Raw genomic sequence first — 21,081 nt, forward strand, 5'->3', positions numbered from 1 at the left:
GGTTCGTGTGAGATGCCCAACCGGATTCTCATTTATTTCATGCCAAATTGAAAAAAATATGTCCTTGTTATCCTGAACCATATGTATTTGGGGGTTAAATAGCAAAGAGGAGAGAACAGGTCAGGAGGAGAAGTAGCCACGTGGACCCTGAAAGCGAGGGCGTACTCTCACCTGTTCTCGCAGTACTGCCCGTAGTGGCCGGACCCACACTCACACACGTAGCCCCGCGGGGAGTCGGGGCTGTGCACGCAGGCTGCCACGTGCTTGCAGGGGTTCACATGACACGCGTCCACACACTTCCTTCCAAAGTACCCTGCGGGGACAGGCCAGCGTTAGCCCACCCCAGAATCCATCTCTGGCTTTGCGAGTCCGCTTTCCAGAGCGACACCCTCTGTGTTAGGACGTGTTAGCAATCTGCGGCTTCCCCAAGCCTCGACTTTCCATGCTACTCTGCAGAGGAAAGTGGCAAAGCCCCTCAGAGTCACGGGAAGCACGAACACTTGGGGGCACAGACCTGGAAATGCAGAGATGAGGGCCTGCCTCCCAGGCCCCCCGGGAGGGCTCACAGCGGGTGGGTACCAGCTGAGGATAGCCACAGCACCTCAAAATTCAGAGGCAACCACTGAACGTATTATTTTTTAAATGTGCGTCTTTCACAAACTCTCCCTCATCTCAGTATGTGCCCTGAGGATCCAACTGGGAGTGTCCCCTGTCCCCCACGTGAAGAAGAGACAGGACACAGGGCCACTCCTTAGTTACGAAACAAAGCTCAGGGCGCCCCAGACCCCCAGAGAGGTGATGGAGGAGCCACTGCCCAACTCGGCTTCCCACAATGTGTTTTAAACACCAAAGGCGTCGCCCTCCACCGACGGGTGCCAGGAAAGGGGGGCTGTGGGCGCCCACCTCTGTCGCAGATGCAGGAGTAGCCGTCCCAGGTGTCGTGGCAGTGGCTGTGCTGAGGGCAGGGGCTGGAGGAGCAGGGGTCCTCCACGTCACAGCCGTCCTTCACCCTGACCTTGAGGGCATCGTTCATGTTCAGCGTGGCGATATTGGTGGCCGTCTCCCCCATTCTCACACCCTGCGTTAAAAAAGGGCAGCCAGAGTTGATGCTGGGGCCTTGGGGCTGGAGGAACCCCAGAAGGTAACCAGGGGTTAAGAGAACCCCGAATTCTCTTGGGTCCCTTGTTTTAAAAGCTATGCCTCATTTATCGAAAGGGCTGGGACTGGTGGGGGGATGGCAGGGATGAGGGGCACTTCCGCTCCCCCCAGGTGTGGATCCCAGGCAGGGGGACAGGCCACCCGGAATGAAGACGGAATGATTCCATATTCCGATAATTCCATGGTGAGGGTCACGGAGAAAAAATAATGAGGACGATGGGCGAGCACGGCCGCTGATGAAAGTGAGCAGGGGGTGGGTGTGCCGAGGGCGTCCCGGGTAGAGGGTCACCCGTGCCAGGCACCTCGGGGCCAGATCACCCGGGGGGGGGGGGGGGGCGGGGGCGCAGGGGAAGGTACTAAGAATTTATTTCCCTGCAGTGGGGCTGGGGTTTGGGGGCGCAGGCAGAAGCAGGGAGACGTGAGCTCAACTACTTTATAAACAGCTCACTCCGGCTGCTGCTAGAACACCTGGTCTAGGGGACGAGCGAGGGACCCGTCCAGGTGAGCACGGGGGGTGGGGAGGGGACGGGATGGGGCTGGTGCAGGCAGCGAGGGGCAGGTTCTGGAAGTGACATGAAGACAGAGCTGCAGGGGGCTGGCCGTGGCGTGGCTGTGAGGGGAACTCGAGGGGAAGCGTGGGAGAGGAGGGCTCTAAGTGGGGTTTGTTAAAGCTGGGTTGGCGATTAGAGAAGTTATTCGTTTACTGAAAACTAACAGGATGACCAAGGACACCAACTGCGGTGCTGGCCGTCCCTGAGCAGGACGCGGTGGGCCAGGGCCGGGCTAGGGGAGGGTACCTGCATGCAGCCCCGGAAACCGCGGCGCACCGAGACCTTGTCTTCAGACACGCCACCCACGATGAGGCTTCTCATCCTCAACCCAGGAAGCTGGTTCCCGATCTGCACCGTGTCCTGTGCAAAGAGAGGGGCTGCATCCACCATCTGGAAACATCTGGCCGGAAAGAATGCGCTCAAAGGCTAAAATGCAGTCGCATCGGCAAGCTCCTCACAGCCTGAGGACGTCTGTGCCTCCAAACAGAGGGCCCGGCTCAGCCTTCTCCGTGGAGAACACGGCTGTTTGTGTGTGACGGGCAGGGTGCAGAAAGCAGTCAGAGGACATGTGTCCATGTCCCACCCAGCCAAGATGAGCATCTGGGGGGATGAGGGCAACCCTTCCACCTCTGTCGTGGGCACCGCCAACAAGCCACTGTGTGAGAAAGCTTGACAAACTAGAAAGTGGCAGCGAGTGGAAAACACGTCCACAGGGGCAGGAATCTAGAAAGGTCTCAGCTGGATCCTTAGGCTCAGGAAGGTACACACGTAGAACACGGCAGTTTATTCTCAGAACCAGGTGTTAAGATGAGCCTGGACTCCAAAAGCACTCAGGAATCACAAGTAGCCCCTTAAGCGCGTGGGGGTCCCGTAAATATGCCTCCTGTTACCTGGCTGCAAACCCAGCGGGGTTCAGCAAGCGTTCTCTGAGTCGCCCTGCCTGGAATGCCACCTGCCCATCTGGGATGCGCAAACCTCTCTGGCGTCCCACAGCCCCCTCTGGAACCTGGATCTCATGGCTCCCCCCCCCCCATATCCATCTCTGTACCCCGAGGCACAGCACTGAGTGTGCAGCTGTGGCACAAGCCAGCTTTGCTGAAAGAAACCTCTGCTGAAGGCACCGATGGCATCACGATGGGACGCACAGATGGACCAAGTCCAGCGCCTGACGCCAGGAGCTGACCATCTGGAAAGGGGATGAGGTGCAGATTCCAGTGTCCTCAGCATAGGAGGAGCATGAGACCCGAATTCAGGGAAGCCCAGAAAGCGCTTCCTCAAATCCACAAGGGCTCTCTGGCAGGGCCTGGCACCTGGAGGGGTCGCTCTGTTTTCCCACAGGCCCGGGGAAGGGGTCTGTTCCAAAGGAGGTACAGGTGCCCACTCACCTGGTCCACACCATAGTCCAAGGTCATGACTGCCAGGTACTTGATGTCTTTGCCCTCCTTGGCACTCTTCAGTTCTATCAACAGGTGGTGCCACTCCCCGTCAGTCACGCGTGACCTGGACAGTCTCATGGACACCACATCCGAGGGGCCGTGGGACACCTCAAACTGGATGTAGTTGTTCAGGATCTGTAGGATGGGGAGAGCTGCACTAGTCATTGAGGAGATGATGACGAAATACAAAATACATTGCAATCACTTAAGTAACAAAGCCACGCAAACAGACTTACCACAGGGCACCGGATCAAAGATGGACTTAAAAATTAGGCAAAGTTTAATTTGCCGTTGCCTGTAACACTCTTCAGAATTACATGCCTTCTTCTATGGTAAGAAGTGTCGAACGTTGACAGAGGTCAAGTAAGATAAAGCCCACTGGACTTAAGTAAGGGGAACAACCACAGATTCAGGTGACTATTGGGCTCTTATTTTTGGATGTAAATGTTTCATCTTATGAGACAAGATTCAGGCCACCATGTTCAAATATATGAATGAAAAAACAGAAATCAGCATTATAACTGGCCTAAGATGTTCACGTTTTAAGAAAACGTAGCCGGGGCAATGCTAAGATCATGTTTCCCTTTCCCCAGTGAAGGATTGGGTAGTTTGGACCAACCCTCCTCCTGAGAACACCTAGGAAAATGAGACAAAATGTTAAAGCACACCTGTCTGAGGCATCAGAGTGACCCGAGTCCCTGCAAGTTACAGAAGCACGACCGGGGAGAAAATGGGAATCTGCAGAAATAAGCTTAGTGCTTTGCCATATGGTTGTCAGCGGGTTCTGGAAGGCACAGCTGAGGCTGATAGCTGTGCAAAGCTTTCTTGGTTCATGAGGCTGGGAGGAGAGACACTGGAATTCAGAGCCTGCCCAGGGTGAGGACTGCCAACCAGAAGCAAACATGGGGGATGTGACACCACCACCTTAGTTTCAAATTCTCTCTACTTTTTCAACACGATGCCCAGCACTCAATCACAAATAACCAAGTACATGAGGAGACAGGGCAGTGTGCTTGAAATAGACCCATGGGAATCCAGACGAGAGAATCATCAGACACAGACTTGAAAATAGTAATGGGAACCACAGATCTTTCAAGGAAACAGATTCAGGTACCAGTAGACTCTTATTTCTGGCTGTAATTTTTCCATTTCATGAAATTAGACTCAAGCTACCAAGTTTAAATACATGTAAGATTGTAAATCAACTATACTTCAGTTTAAAATTACATGTGAGAAACATAAAAGAACAGCGTTGTAACTAATCTAAGATACTCATGTTTAAAGATAACTTCAATCTAAAGAGCAGATTAAAAAAAAAAAAAACTATTAGTGCACTGGTTAAAAGAGACACGCCTGAAATATAAGGAAACAGAAATGTTGAAAGGAGAAAGACAGAAAAAGATACATCACGTAAACACCAACAAAAAGAAAGCTGGTGTAGCTACATTAATATGAGACAAAGTAGACTTTAAGGCAAAAATAATTATGAGAGATAAAGAGGATTTCCATCATGATAACAGTCAATATTCCAGAAAGATAAAACAATTCTAAATTTGTATGTAGCTAATAACGTAGCCTCCAAATCTACGAAGCAAAAACTGACAGATCTAAAAGGAGTAAGAGATAAGCCACAATCAAGGTTGGAGATTTTTAACTCACCTCTCTCAGTAACTGAGCAAACAGACCCCAAAAATCAATAAAGATATAGAAAATTGGAGTGCTACATGAACAAACGTCACCTACTTGACACAGAACGCCACAGAATACAACTGCAGTGCACACATTCTTTTCAAGTATACGTAGAATATTCACAAAAATGACTAAATGCTGGGCTCTAAAGCAAGTCTCAACACATCTCAAAGGTCTGAAATCATACCACGTATGTTCTCTGACCTGCAATTAGGCTAGAAACATCAAATGATTTACTAGAAAGTGCCACCTGTTTGCTGAGAGGTATACTTGTGAATACCTGATGGGTCAAAGAAGAAATCACGATGGAAAATAGAAAATGTATTTAGCTGATTATAAAGACAATGCAACTAATAATGTACTTTGATTTTTCGCCTCAATTAAGAGTCAACTGAAGAGGATAATTTTTCACCTTTTTACATTTTGTTTCCTTTCATTCCACAGAAGTCTGAGTCAACTCATTAATTTCCCTGGCCATTCTCTTTCGCTGTCCTTGCTAACAAAACCCCAAAGCCAGCAGACCAACAATGAAGTGACAGATGTCTACAAACAAAAGCAATGCCTGCAGAATGACCCCAGGACAGTGGCACTTAACTACTCACCACCTTAGACCTGTCACCGGATTTAGGAGAGGCGTTTACAGCAGCCAGGTTTTCCCACTTGACAGCGAAGGTGGACTTAGGGCGCCTAAGAGCAATCACCCAAACTGTTTGGGCTGTAGGACGACTATGTACCTTGCCTGGCCTGCTGTGGAGGCCGGAACACCTAGACTGCTGCACCCAGAGCTCACGGGGCCTGCAGGAGGCCTGCATTCCAAAAACGCCATGTGAAAATAACCCAGAATACGCCTGTAATCCCCAGCTGACCAGCCTTTGGAAGCTGCCCTGAGGCGGCCTGCTGGGTGGCCACTGGGGTCGGGTGGATCCCCCCGAGGTCACCACTCTTGCCACCCAGCCTTCCACAGGGAGGGGCTGGCCACAGTTCCTGGCAAAAGCCCTTCATTTTTGGATTAGCTGCCCATAACGTAATTCCTCAAACAATATGGGAGTTTGTGGCTTTGGGTGTTGTTCCACTGGAAGCGTACTTTTTTCCGACACAGACCCCACTGCCAATGACAACCTGCAAGCTCCCATTCATCACCTGAATCAGCCAATTTAATTTGTTCCAACAGGGAAACCACCACAGAGGAAAGTACCATTCCCGGGGAGAACTGTGCCTGCCAAGTTCTGGCCCAGAGCTGGCTCCTGGGACCGCCTGATGAACTGATAAAATTACTGGTTAATAAGGGATAAACAATGACGGCTGTAATTATCCCAGAGGCACAAACTGCACCTTCAGTGCAACCCAAACGGGCCTGCGCTGGAGACACTCCTGAGCAGTGATGCGGGGGAGGGGACAGGTGAGGGGTGAGGGACAGGTGAGGGGTGAGGGGGCAGGTGAGGGGGCAGGTGAGGGGTGAGGGACAGGTGAGGGGACAGGTGAGGGGTGAGGGGGCAGGTGAGGGGTGAGGGGGCAGGTGAGGGGTGAGGAACAGGTGAGGGGTGAGGGACAGGTGAGGGGGCAGGTGAGGGGTGAGGGACAGGTGAGGGGTGAGGAACAGGTGAGGGGTGAGGGACAGGTGAGGGGGCAGGTGAGGGGTGAGGGACAGGTGAGGGGTGAGGAACAGGTGAGGGGGCAGGTGAGGGGTGAGGGACAGGTGAGGGGTGAGGGGACAGGTGAGGGGGGAGGGACAGGTGAGGGGACAGGTGAGGGGTGAGGGACAGGGGAGGGGGGAGGGGACAGGGGAGGGGGGAGGGGACAGGGGAGGGGTGAGCGGCAGGTTCGAGAAGAGATGGGGGTCCCGCCTGGGCTCTGAGCCCCCAGCCCCTACCCAGGCAGGGTTAGTCAGGCCTCCCTGGGGCCCCGTCCTCATTTATCTGTTGCCAGGCATTGAGGTGGTCACCTCCTCCTCCTCCTTCCCACGGGGGGACCAGCAGCGGGTGTGGGGAGACAGAAGAGACCAGGTTCCCCGCGCATGCATCGGGAAGGCTAGGCTTCGGGGCGGCACTACGTGAGCCTCCGGCTGCATCACTCAGGTGCATACTTGCCCTGCGGGTGCCGGGAGTGGGACGTGGACCTCACTCACCTGGAGATGGAGCCTGGAAGACACGCCCGCCGTGGCCTCCATCAGCACGCCGTCCTCCTTCCTGGTCCGGAACATGAGCCCCAGGTACCAGGGCACGGAGATGGTGATGTCCAGGTCGCTCCAGGACACGACGCTCTCCCCGCTGAAGCGCTGGGGGTGGGGCATGACTGTGGACACAGACATGGGGACCTCCCCAGATCAGATGGGCCTCTGAGAATCTTTTTTAGCTGTTGGGGACCGGACAGGCCCCCAAGGAGGGGGAGGGAAGAAACCCTGGGCCTTTCTCATTTTAACGCAAAGGCCGGTCTCAGACTTCCGTTTGTACAGCACTAGCCCTCTGAGTCCAGGAGCCGTGGGCTCTGCAAAAGCCCACCCCCCACTAGGGACGCAGGCCACCTTCCTGAGCAGTCCGGCCGAGGCCTGGGGGTTCTCAACCTCGGCCAGTGTACAGTAAGGGGCTCTCAGGCAGAGTGGGACAGCCCAGGACGCCCGGGCCCAGTGGAGGGGCCCTGTGTGCCTGGCCTATCTGTCCCGCCCCACACCTGCCGGGTTGGGAGCCCGGGGGCCTGAGCAGGGGCCGTACGGAGGGTGGGCTCCTGGTGGGACCGCGTGAGCCCGCAGTGAACCCTGCACACACACCTCACCCTGCAGGCCGGCCCGCCGTCAGCTGGTGTCTGGGGTGGATTTCCAACCCTCAGGCACACAGGCCACTGTGTCTCTGCTCCTGGTGACGGGCACAGAGGTGGAAAGGCTGCGGGCCAGCCGAGGGCTCCCAGATGGTTTGGGGGGGACCAGGGAGGTGGCAACGGGGGGGACCAGCAGCCTCATCCAATCTGTCACACTTGGAAAAACTGTGCACGCCAGACAGACCAGTAGGCAGGGTGACGCTGAGTCAAACCAGCTCCGTCACTTCGCCTCCAGAGTCCTGCGTGTCACAGGCACCGGGGAGGGACAGACGTCTGGCCCAGCCCGGAATCTCACCCCAATTCCTCCACGAGGGACGGCAGTTATCACCACGGGTGTTAAACAGCACAGGGCATGCCAGGTGGGGACCACCTTTGGGGGCGACTCAGCCCCGTGAGCACCGGCATCTGTTTCCTGCTCTTACGAACCCAAACCCCAGCAGCTGTTTTCTCTGGCACAGCCGCAGCCGGACTCTCGGCCTCCATAACAGGAACTCCATGGGCGTGGATGGCCCCGCCGGCGCTGTGTCCACCCGGGCCTCTGCCCCTCCCTGTGACCTGAGCTTCCTGCACCCGGTGATCAGCCGGGGGTGGGCCTAACCTGTCCACAGGGCCTGCACAAGCCCAGCCCACCTGCTGCCCGGAAAATAGACCTTTGGGGCCTTGAAAGGTGCCCAGTGCTTTGCGTCACAAAGAGTCGGGCCCTGGGACTTCCCTGGTGGTCCAGTGGCTAAGACACTGCACTCCCCAATGCAGGGCGCCCAGGTTCGATCCCTGGTCGGGGAACTAGATCCCACATGCTGCAACTAAAGATTCCGCATGCCGCAACTAAAAGATCCAGCACACGGCAATGAAAATCCTGTGTGTTCTCAACAAGACCTGACGCAGCCAAATAAATAAATACATATTTAAAAAAACAAAAAGAAGAACAAAAAAGCAGGCCCTGGCCGGTAACTGTGTCCCAAGCAAGGACTGGGGATGTAATAAAATTCCACGTCACGTGTCTCAGCTCCATCACTAACAGCCCTGGGCAGGTGGACCACCCAGCACAGGTAAGCTGCCCGCTGGCTCCACCCCTTTCACCTGCACTGATGGAACGAACTTTGCTCTCCTCCAGAACACTCTGTCACAGGTTCCACCTATTTCTGCTTCAGTGACTCCTTAGAGAATCTCAGGAAAGCTGTGGTCCCCACCCCCCCGGAAAAAGTCACACTCGGACCCCCCAGCCCATCCTGTGGGGCACACGGGCCGAGGTGAGGAGCGTCTGACTTCTACGGAGAGGCCGTGGGTTGCAGGCCAGTGAGTGGCTCCAGGCAGGACTTCTCCTGGCCGTTGACTCGCTAATGAGCTCCGGGCATCTCCAAGGTGGATCCGGGGAGCTCCCCCAAGCTTATCTGGCCTCAATCTCCCCCTTTTGGTTTACCTTAAAGCGCATCAGTGATTTTTAAATGATGACAGTTATTTAACACTATGTTGCTTCAAAATGAATGAATGAATTGTTTAAAACCTGCCAGTGTCTACAACTACAGGGGTGGGGTCAGGGGAGAGGCCCAGGCTTTGACGCCCACAACGCAATCCAGCGGGGAAGCAGGCAGCTGGAGGAGCCCCTGGGATGCTGAGAAGGGGCACGGGGGCGTTGGCCCCGGGGAACTGGCCCTTCAGGCCTCAGGGTGCCCGTGAGGAGGCACACAGCCACCGGGAGGCCCCGCCAGGCCGCACCTCGCTTCTCTGACCCTCGTGGACTCCCAACCTCACGCTGGCCCTGCTCAGACGAGGGGCTGTGCCCTGCAGACCCGTCCAGGACCCCCAGCCTCTGCTCTGACATCACCCACCATGGTGCCCCCACCAGCCCGCTCCCCACCAGGACCCAGGCCCGGGGACACACGTGCCACCAGCGGCTGGCGGCCCCGGGCACCCAGCACCCACGGCACCAGGCCCTCACCTTGCTCGCAGTTCTTCCCACCGAAGCGGAGCGGGCACTCACACAGGTACGTGTTCCAGACGCTGACACAGGTGCCCCCGTTCTGACACCAGGTCCCATCGCAGAAGTTCCTCTGAGCAGCGCAGCCTGGAAACAGAGGGCGTGGCGTGCTCTCAGAGCGGGAAACAGAGGCAGAGCGTGACTCAGGGGGACTGTCCCTGTTTCCTAGCTCCGACCCACGTGCTGGGGAAACACCCCCTGTGGACACAGCCGGAGGAAGGCGGGCAGGCCTCGGACCCTCTGGGGCTGTCAGAACCTAAGACCTGACATGGCATGGAATGCACTGCCCATGTCCGGAGACCTTGGGCCTCTGGGCCATCCCACCCTCTGGCTCGTGGGATCGTCTGGTGACCGGCTCAAGACCCTGGGGTTGCGTGTCCGGGTCAGCGGCAGGCCCGCCCACAGCTTCACCACCGCTCCAACGCTGCAGGACCCCAGACCCGAGAGCAGCTGGGCGCACACGGCTCAGTCCCCCAGGATGTGGAGGGGGCCCCTCCCGCGTGGCCGCCGCAGCCCCACGATTCCCCGGGCATCCTGCCGTACCTGCCCTGGTGCCATTGTTGGCGATGAAGCCGGCCATGTCCACGTTCCTGCCGTCGATGGACAGGTTCTGCATGCAGCCCACAAACTGCCGGTTCTGCACCGGGAAGTCTTCGGGCAGGTTGGGGACGCCCCCCAGGAGCAGGGGGCCTGTCAGATCCAGGGACCTGTGGAGGCGACACCAACCTCTGGATGGCCGGGCGGCAAAGCGGAGCCCCGACGCTGCTGTAACGTCCCAGGGGCCTCTGCCGCAGGGCACACTCATCATCCTGACCGTCAATAATCCAACGGGTGCAGAGGCCAGGGAAGCAGGTGGCCAACAGGCCCAAACACACGTGTCAGATCCTACTTCCGGTGCCACCACCGGCTCGCAGCCTCTCTGCCCCTTGTGTCAGCTCCCGACTAACTGGAGGTTTTGGGTGACCACCCGAGTGCTGACTGCTGGCCGGGCCGGTCCACACCAAAACAGGACGCCACCTTCCTCTGGCCTCTAATGGCCTTGAGGGGCGGTCACAGCAAACTAGAACCCTGGCTCTGCAGGAGCATTGGCATGGCCTTGGGCAAGGAGCTGAACCGCTCCAGGGCACGGCTGTCCCATCAGTAAGATGGGCGCATCCCACCTGCATCACAGCTGTGGGGAATCCGATGACAAAGGTGTATTTCACACCAGACGCTCAGGACAGACCAGGTTCTTCTAACTGGTAGGCCAGGTTCTTTGAACTGTAGACCGGGTTCTTCTAAGCTTATTAAACATCCCACCAAAACACAATTAGGGATGAGTCCAGCATGAACCTTTGCTCTGAGATTTGAAGCGGGCATTACAAACATCCATGTCAGCATTTCTCTGACCTGAGTTAGGATGGGCCCTGGGGACCCCCAGATCCACATGGTGACATGGCCACTCTGATCTAATGGAGGGGATCACTGATTGAACACTGAATCACAGGGACCAGCACTTACTGGAACAAAGTCAGGGACCCTGTGGAGACAGGGCTGGGGATGGCTTCTGGGGTCAGCAAGCCGGCCGTCACAACCCTGGGGATGGCCAGGCCACTACCTTGGCAGATGATTCTAAGGGGACTTATTCTAGAAGGTTCTAATGTGTTGGAGGGAAGGGGAGGGACTGTGACTCCAGCCCACATTGGGGCTGCCAGGGCACTGGGTCCAGAGTGCCCTGTGTCGGGGTCCTGACCTGGGCGACCCCTTTTGGAGCAGCTGCCATGGGGGGTGGACACCAGGGCCCGTCTCCTGGGACACTCACTTTTTAGAGCCACTCTGAGTGCCCTGAGCGGCACAGCTGTAGTTCCCAACGAAGCTGCCAAAGCGCACGGCCACGGCCGTGTCACAGTCGTCCACGGTCACCATGGCCACCTTCTCTCCAGACGGCCCGTGGGGCAGACCCAGGCGGCCAATGTTGGGCTGTGGGAAGAGAAAGCACGGAGGCGTCAGCTTGTTCTCCCACCAGCGTCCCCGACTGATTCCCCAGCCCCTGCACACGTCCCCCGACCCGTGGAGGGTGAGAGGCCCCCTGGCCTCGTGTTGAATTAGTCCCCAAACCAGCTGTAATGGATTAACAGTGAGCCCCCCAAATTTATGTCCTTCCCAGAACCTCAGAATGTGACCTTATTTGGAAATAGGCATCTTGCAGATGTAATTGGTTAGGATGAGGCCATATCGCAGCAGGATGGACCCTAATCCAATGTGACTGGTGTCATTATAAGAAAGACACAGAGACAGAGACACAGGGAGACATCGTGGGACAACTGAGGCAGAGACCGGAGTGATGATGCCACAAGCCAAGGATGCCAGCACCCCCAGAATCTGCACGAGACGAGAAGGATCCTTCCCTAGAGCCCTCGGGGAGCGCAGCCCTGCAGACACCTTCATTTCAGAACTGGGAGAGAATACATTTCTGCTGTTTTAAGCCCCCCAGTTTGTGGATTTTGTTACAGCAGCCGACACCAAAGCCCCAGGACCCCTCCTTCTGAATACCTGATTCTGCCTGTGAGTCCAAGCACGGCCCGGACCCTGTCCACGCACCGCCTCACCAGGCTCCTGCCCGCTCCGGGCTCCTGGGGTGCAGACTGCCCGGCCTGCAGACGGCCCCCCGCCTCCCCCACCCAGCGCGGTGCTCCCCAACTGGGCCGGGAAGCTGGCGACCCCCGGTGCGCACAGTCACCCCTGGGCTCACGCCCTTCCTCCCCCAGGGATGACCCTCCAGTCCCTTTTGCTGGCCCGAGGTCGACCACCCTTTCTGCCCCCAGACCAAGCCCCCCCCCCCCCCCCCGCCCCCGAGCTTCCCCCCTACACCCGCCAGATGTCCCTGCGGTTCTCATGCACTCAGTCTCCCTGCCCAGGGCTGGTTACGAGAATCCCTCTGGGATCAGCGACACAGGGTGCAGCCTGCCCACTTCTGGAAGAAGCAGGTTCCCCCTCTTAAGGAGGCTGTGGTTCGCATCCAGGGGTCGACCGTCTCTCCCCAGGCAGCCCGCCCGTCGCGGGCATCCCTCACCAGCCTCCTGGCCGCCCTTTGAGGACACCGGGCACAGCTGCCCAGACAGCCCTCAGACTCCTTCTAGCAGGGGACGTGGAGCCGGTTCGCACCGGCCACGTCATGTGGGACGGGCTCAATGTTCCAGACCTGCAGAGGGCGGGCTCGGGCTCAGCCAGGCCCCTGGACTTCCTTCCCCATCTGTACGACCTGGATGGCAAGACCTGCGTTCTGTGAGGTGGCCTGTTGGTTAACCCAGATGGTGCACGTGAAGGGCCACCAAGCCTCACCATCCGCACCCAACACGCAGTGGCCCCCCCTTCCTCCCCACGGAGAGAACACTTTCTCCCAGTCCCAGCAGGGCCCTCCCATCACCCATACAAACAAGGGCCTAGTGCCTCCACGTGACAGCTCTGGGGTCAGGTCGAGTTTATAGCTTGATGCAATTTGATGCTTCTCTATAATAATATTAGAAACAGGGAGTTGTAAAAACGTAGGGAATTTAATTAAATCATCCTCAAGGTCTTTTAACAGGGAAATAACAACTGCACAATTCATTCCAAACCATCAGTTTTTTAACAGGAACAAGGAAGTATCCATTTGATTGAGGACCCTGGGCTGAAAGGCAGGACGTGGAGCTTTTGGTAATGGGAGCTCAGCCAGGCAGCCAAGGTGTGTGACTTCAGGAGGCCTCACTCACCCTGGCAGTGTGCCCTGGAGTTGTGCAGTGCACAGCCTGCACCACTGTACCTGGCAACCCCGCCTGGGCCTTCTGTTCCCCCTTGGCCAACCATCTGACCTGGACAAGGCTATCACTATACCTCAGTCTCTCTGTGTACAGGATAAGGATTTAATGTTAGAATACCCATCCTCTCTGTGTTACAGGGACTTGGAGGGTGACATCAACATCAGACACAGGAGTCTCCCTCAAACCCTTCTCAGGTAAATCCGAGGAAGGCTTTTACCCTGCCTCCTGACATTCCAGCTCACGGATAATCCTTTCCATTTTCTTTTACGTCAGTTGATGAGATCACAAGGTCGGCCAAGCTATATCCTTAAAGATTTCACCTTTGGTTAAGCAACAGTTAGATAAGTATAAAAAATAATCTGTTTTCTCCCTCTGTAATAGCAGCCCACATTAGAGAACACGTCCAAGTGCTCATTATGGGATGCTTAAGTATTAGGTGCGATCCGGGGGAAAGAACCGTCCCTGAGCTGTGCGAGCCCCGTGTTATCTTTACAACTTATAATTTACGTTTCTGGGGATGGGTGTGAGCCTTCCAGAGGAAGGACATGAACAGCATTTATACTTGGGAGGCTTTACTGAAACGAAGTTGCTGTTTACACAACTGCAGTTGTTGTAAATGGAACCTCATAATCAACAGCTCAGAGCCACCCAGAGCCACGGGATTCAAGCAGAAACAGCGAGGAAGATTGGAGGCGAAAGACAGGAAAAAAAAAAAAAAAATCAGCATTTGTATTTAGAGCAGCACTTACTGACTTGAGACAGCCCACTGGTAAGACAGATTTCAGAGTCTGGCGTTACTGCATTAAAGCAGCAAGCATGACTTTTGGGAAAACAAACATTGCCCAACGCCCGCTTCTTGATTCCTGCTCTCAGATCCACCAGCCATTGGGTCAAAAGAGACGGCCCTTTGGACCACAGAACCAAGCATTCTTAGAGTGAGAACTAAAAGGACCAGCAGGAGAGACGCACAGGGAGGTACTGGGGAGAAGGAACGACGTCCGAGGGCCGGTTTCTGGCTCCGCAGAGCACCCCGCTGCCCCACCCCCACTCACGCTGCCCCGGAACGAGCTTAACCACATGCCAAATGTCCCCGTGTGGTCAGGATCACCAGGAGAACAAGAAGGGAGCACGGGCAAAGGCCGCAGGTAACAGGAGACAAGGCTGCAGGTGACTCAGGATACACGGACGGGGGTCCTCAGAGAGATAACCAGGCCCACCACATGACCCAGGACCCCACTCCCAGGCATAGACCCCGAGAACTGAACACAGGGACTCAAAAACTTGTTCACAAATGTTCATAGTAGCACTAGTCACCGTAGCTAAAAGGTGAAACAACCCAAAAGTCCATCAACAAATGAACGGGTAAACAGAATGTGGTAAATCCATTCAGTGGAATAGATTATTATTATTATTTTTTAAATCTGCTAATATTATTTTAATTTTTATTTATTTATTTATTATTTATTTATTTATGGCTGTGTTGGGTCTTCATTTCTGTGCGAGGGCTTTCTCCAGTTGCGGCAAGCGGGCGCCACTCTTCATCGTTGTGCGCGGGCCTCTCACTGTCGCGGCCTCTCTTGCTGCGGAGCACGGGCTCCAGACGCGCAGGCTCAGTAATTGTGGCTCACGGGCCCAGCTGCTCCGCGGCATGTGGGATCTTCCCGGACCAGGGCTCGAACCCGTGTCCCCTGCATTGGCAGGCAGATTCTCAACCACTGCGCCACCAGGGAAGCCCTGGAATAGATTATTATTCAGCCATGAAAAGGAACGAAATACTGGTATTTCTACAATGTGGATGAACCTCCAAAACATCATGCCAAGTGAAAGAAGCCTATCACAAAAGGTCACGTGTTGTATCATCCAATTTATATGATGTGTCCAGAATAGGCAAATACATAGACAGAAAGTAGATGAGTGATTTCCAAGGGCTCGGGTGGTGGGGGAATTGGGAGGGACTGCTAATGGGCACAGAGATTCCATTTAGGGTGATGAAAGTATCTCAGATCTATCAATAGATAGAGGTGGTTGGTTGCACAATATTGTGACTGCACTAAATTATTCATTTTACTTGGTTAATTTTATGAGAATTTCACCTCAAAAAAAAAAAGAAAAATTGGATGGGCATCCACCACTCACAATGCCCCCGGCCACTTTCTACCTGGACATTTGAGAAACTCCTTCCCCATTTTTATCTGTAAAATGGGGATAAACTACATCCCACTGTCTTCCTGTCAAGACTCACAAGCAAGAACAGGCAAAAAGAGCAGTGAAGGGCTTCCCTGGTGGCGCAGTGGTTGAGAACCTGCCTGCCAATGCAGGGGACACGGGTTCGAGCCCTGGTCCGGGAAGATCCCACATGCCGCGGAGCAGCCGGGCCCGTGAGCCACAACTACTGAGCCTGCGCGTCTGGAGCCTGTGCTCCGCAACAAGAGAGGCCGCGATAGTGAGAGGCCCGCGCACCGCGATGAAGAGTGGCCCCCGCTCGCCGCAACTAGAGGAAGCCCTCGCACAGAAACGAAGACCCAGCACAGCCAAAAATTAATTAATTAATTAATTAATTAAAAAAAAAAAAAAAAAAGAGCAGTGAACGTTCTCCGTCAGGGTCGGGAGGTGTGCGTGTGATGACACAGCCAGCCTGACTCGGGGGGCAGGGACGAAGACCCCAGCAGGTGTGTTTGATCTGGGTTCAGCTCATCCGTTTCTGTTGAGGGAAGACAAAGCACAGCTGGATGGCCGGCAGGTGGGACGGAGGCCGGGCGGGAAAGGAATCAGGAGAATCGGGAGATGTCGACGGCGTGCGGCTCAGGTCTGCACGTCCACCCCGCGTGTCTGCAAGAGGGGAGGGAGGTGAGCCCGCTGAGGGGGGGGATCTGGGGCTGGTGACGAGAAGGTCCGTGAGGCTCTGTGGGCATGGGTGGGGAGGAACGAAGAATAAAAAGCAAGACGAGATGAACTGCTCCTTCACATTTCTAAGATGAATTTTTAAGTTTGCACAAAAGAAGAAGACAGCCTGGGAATAAAGGGGCCACATGGCAGTATATGAGGATCGTCTCAATTCTCGAGTTAGAGGGGCACTGGGCACAGGATGGGCGAAGGCCCGAGTCCCTGTACCTCCCCATCCCGGCCGGGGGATCCCTGCCTCCACTCACCCCCAGCCCCGCCCTGTAGCAGCCCGGCGTGGACACCCAGGGGCCGAGCAAAGCCGGCACAAGATCCAAGAAATGGAGGCACAGGCCAGGCGGCAGGGCCCGCAGGTGGTGCCGTCGACACCGCTCCGCGTGCACAGGATGCCCTGAGCAGAACCTGCCATGGGGCAGGTGGAACCGGGGCCACCGAGGACACACCCGCCATGCCGATCCCTGCCACCACCTGCGAAAAGCCCTGAAGGACCCCGTGTGTGCTTCGGGGGAACCAAAACAACAAGCTTTCTTTGCAAATCCGTGCAGATCTGGGTTCCTGGCTCTCGGCGAATCCGCCCAAAGTCACCACTTGCGGGCCGGCCCTTTTTATTTCCCTCCAGCTTATTTCTTCTCCCTGTGCAGCCCCTCTCCCGGTGTTTCCATTTAGAGGCTCCAGAGCAGCCCGTGGGGATTGTTTGTGAGCACAAAAGCGCTTGGTCCTTACGAAGCGCTCATATTTCTACAGCCTTTTAACCTGCTGCAGACAATTCCTCATGGGGGAGGCAGATGGGGGTTCAGTTTCAAATGCTGGATGCAGGGGAAGGAGGCGTAGGGGGGGCCTCGAAACCAGACACCAGGAGGGGCAAGCCTTGGGAACAGAATGGATTCACACTCTGTGTCAGAAATGATTAACCAACATTCGTATCAAAGAATTCACAGATGGCTGGGCTTGAGGAATGTCACAAAGGGTCCAAAGGCAGCCTTGAACGTGTACTGTGAGGTTCGGGCCCGACGGGTGGGCTAGCTGAATGCAGCCCACGGGCTGACAGCCGCACCAAGAAATGTGGGTGAGACACCCCGCTGGTCCTGGCACAGAGGTGATGAGACCCCCCTCTGAAGCAGGCGTGGTGTCTCTTTGAAGCTAAGAGATAAGAGGAAAAGACATCCAGACACACACGCTTCCAGGATCCAAACCAAATTCCCAAGGAGCCTTCCACAAGGACTGTGCTGGAACTCAAACAGCAGATCAAGGTACTGCGTCCCCGGGGGGCCCGGGAGGGGCGTTCCCACTTGAGGGCAGGTCACAGAATGTTCTAGTGGAGACTCAGATCCTCAGCTTCCCCGTCTGTAACATTCAGGTGTGAATCCCCTCCTGCTCCCCAGGCAGGCCGCGGCCTCTCTCAGACCCCTGCTTCCAGACCCCCCGCTCGCTGATCAGGCCTCCACACAGGGGCTTTGGACGCCACGGTGCAACAGATGTAAGTCCACATCTCTTATGGGAAGGGATTCACCCCCCACGCCACCCAGGCAAGGAGCAGAGAAGGAATGCAGGAAAGACAGATTAAGGGACGTGGCAGATTTTTCCTGACACTCCAACCAACTGCCAACCCCTCGCCCCTTCTGATTGTTCCGGGGGCACTTACATCTCAACTTGCCCCACTCCCCCCCCCCCAATGAAGTGTCTGCAGCGAGGATCTCGCCTGCCCACTCACACGGCATCCCAGGCCCCGAGACAGCACATCACGGCACAAGGAACGGGCACCACCCACCACGTCGGGTTTACCTGCACTCCGATCTGCCACGCTGCAAAGGCTACACTGACCAGTCCGGCTCCTCCAGGGCAGTGGAACTGCCAGACAGCTTTGGAACTCGGCACAGGACTTGAAGTCTCCATATGGACAAAATGGCTTGTCCAATGGGAACCGGACTTCCCTTCGGTGTGGAGCCGCGGCAAGCCGCCCAGGGCCGGGAAGTGGTTCATCCCCTTGCCTGCATTTTCCATGGGGGGTTGGGGCCTCTTCAGCAGCATCAAGAAGTCATTCCAGGGCTTCCCTGGTGGCTCAGTGGTTAAGAATCTGCCTGCCAATGCAGGGGACATGGGTTCGAGCCCTGGTCCAGGAAGATCCCACATGCCACGGAGCAACTAAGCCTGTGCACCACAACTACTGAGCCTGCGCTCTAGAGCCCACGAGACACAACTACTGAGCCCATGTGCCACAACTACTGAAGCCCACATGCCTAGAGACTGTGCTCCGCAACAAGAGAAGCCACCGCAATGAGAAGCCCGCACACCGCAATGAAGAGTAGCCCCCGCTCGCCGCAACTAGAGAAAGCCCGCGCGCAGCAACAAAGACCCAACACAGCCATAAATAAATAAATTAATTAAATAAATGAAAAAACAAAGTCATTCAATGGGAAAAAATATTTGCAAACGATGAGACTGACAAGGGCTCAAGGGCTTAATTTCCAAAATATACAGACAGCTCATACAACTCAACAACAAAAAACCAAGCAACCCAATCGAAAAATGGGCAGAAGACCTAAATAGACATTTCTCCAAAGAAGACACGCAGATGGCCAAGAGGCACATGAAAAGATGCTCATCATCGCTAATTATCAGAGAAATGCAAATCAAAACTACAGTGAGGTACCACCTCACACTGGTCAGAATGGCCATCATTAAACAGTCTACAAATAACAAATGCTGGAGAGGGTGTGGAGAAAAGGGAGCCCTCCTACACTGTTGGTGGGAATGTAAGTTGGTGCAGCCACTATGGAGAACAGTATGGAGGGCCCTCAGAAAACTAAAAATAGAATTACCATATGATCCCAGCAATCCCACTCCTGGGCATATATCCGGACAAAACTATAATTCAAAAAGATACATGCACCCCTATGTTCGTAACAGCACTATTCACAATAGCCAAGACATGGAAGCAACCAAAATGTCCATCGACAGATGAATGGATAAAGAAGATATGGTGTGTATATATATATTATATATATATATATATATATATATATATATATATGTATATATAATGGAATATTATGCAGCCACGAAAAAGATGAAATAATGCCATTTGCAGCAACATGGATGGACCTAGAGATTACCATACTAAGTGAAGTGAGTCAGACAAAAACAAACACCATATGATATCACTTATATGTGGAATCTAAAATATGACACAAATGAACTTATCTATGAAACAGAAACAGACTCACAGACATAAGAATAGACTTGTGGTTGCCAAGTGGGAGGAGGCTGGGGGAGGGATGAACTGGGAGTTTGGGGTTAGCAGATGCAAACTATTATATATAGAATGGATGGACAACAAGGTCCTACTGTAGAGCACAGGGAAAACGATATTCAGTGTCCTGGGATAAACCATAATGGAAAAAATATGAAAAAGAATATATATGTATAACTGAATCACTTTGCTGTACAGCAGAAATTAAACACAACATTGTAAATCAACTATACTTCAATAAAGTTTTTTAAAAAAGGAAGTCATTCCACCATCTTCAGTCAATGAAATTGACAGGAGAAGCCCAGAGTTCCCCCAGATTAAGCTGTAAACAGATTTATTTCTTGAGTTTAACGTTAAGACTTAAGCCCAGGCCTTCTTGACCTTTTTCCTTTAAGACATGGGACACCTACATCCTAGGAGGAACACAGCAACCCCTTAGGGTGTAGGCAGCAAACTGCTGCATACAAGCCTGACCGGGCCACCAGGTGGGCCACTTACAGGCCACCAGGTAGGGCAGACATCTCTGGCTGAGGGGGCAGGTGCTCCTCACTCCCCCACCTGCCAGTGACCTGGGGCAGGGGACGGACCGCTGAGCTGGGCAGCCTCTCCTAGAGAGCGGCTCAGTTCACAGCTCCCACCTCCAGGGTCATTTGGAAGAGTGGACCTGAGCCCCTTTGCAGAGTCCCTGTTGCTGGGCTGGTTGTCACACCAATGCGGGTGAGGGCCTAAGGCTGGCAGGGGACAGGGGACAGCAGTAACCACAGCCTCCAATGATCATCACCTCCCAAAGGCCAAGAGGTCACATCCTGACCCCCGCTTAGGAAAGTCACATGACTCCCCCCACCCCCTGCGCCAGATTCAGCTGTAATATGGAGTAAAAACGGCACCTCCCTTGTGGGGTTAAATGCATACAGACGTGTGTGAGGGGAACATTCCACAAAGTTTGCTGCTGCCGTGTTACTGCTAAGAAAGACAGGAAGAAAGCCAAAATACACGCAAATGGCTAATTCTCCCTGTATTTTTGCTGTCCTATTTTCCTATATTAAAAATATAGAGTTTCTTTTACATCTCTAAAGAAAAAAGGAGCAATTAGCAGCCAGTGCGTCACTGCATCTTCGTGGCAGCCTCAGGTCCTTCTCCAGGGCTCAAACACAGAGCCACCTGCAGCTCTGAGTCCTTCATGTGTTCAGTTATCCAAGAAAATACTGGCCTGTGGGGACGGACTCTTGTTATTTGGGGAGCATTAAAAAGAAAAGATTTTTGGGCTTCCCTGGTGGCGCAGTGGTTGAGAGTCTGCCTGCCAATGCAGGGGACACGGGTTCGAGCCCTGGTCTGGGAAGATCCCACATGCCGCGGAGCAACTAAGCCCGTGTGCCACAACTACTGAGCTTGCGCGTCTGGAGCCTGTGCTCCGCAACGAGAGGCTGCGATAGTGAGAGGCCCGCGCACCGCGATGAAGAGTAGCCCCCGCTTGCCGCAACTAGAGAAAGCCCTCGCACAGAAACGAAGACCCAACACAGCCAAAAAA

The 21,081-nt window shown here is 54.6% G+C and overlaps 1 protein-coding gene across 1 annotated transcript in view; it reads right to left on the minus strand.

Moving 5' to 3' along the window:
* The window catches only part of CELSR1 (cadherin EGF LAG seven-pass G-type receptor 1), a 147,101-nt gene that overhangs the window by 32,615 nt on the left and 93,405 nt on the right, over nt 1–21,081 (minus strand). The window contains exons 6-13 of the mRNA XM_068561993.1: nt 11,425–11,582; nt 10,167–10,330; nt 9,585–9,710; nt 6,960–7,126; nt 3,095–3,280; nt 1,956–2,069; nt 904–1,078; nt 172–313 (exon numbers count right to left, since the gene is read on the minus strand). Coding sequence (XP_068418094.1) covers nt 172–313; nt 904–1,078; nt 1,956–2,069; nt 3,095–3,280; nt 6,960–7,126; nt 9,585–9,710; nt 10,167–10,330; nt 11,425–11,582 — 1,232 coding nt within the window. The remainder of the gene's footprint in view (nt 1–171; nt 314–903; nt 1,079–1,955; nt 2,070–3,094; nt 3,281–6,959; nt 7,127–9,584; nt 9,711–10,166; nt 10,331–11,424; nt 11,583–21,081) is intronic.

The sequence above is a fragment of the Eschrichtius robustus genome, chromosome 13, assembly GCF_028021215.1.
Source record: "Eschrichtius robustus isolate mEscRob2 chromosome 13, mEscRob2.pri, whole genome shotgun sequence".
Lineage (NCBI taxonomy): Eukaryota > Metazoa > Chordata > Mammalia > Artiodactyla > Eschrichtiidae > Eschrichtius > Eschrichtius robustus.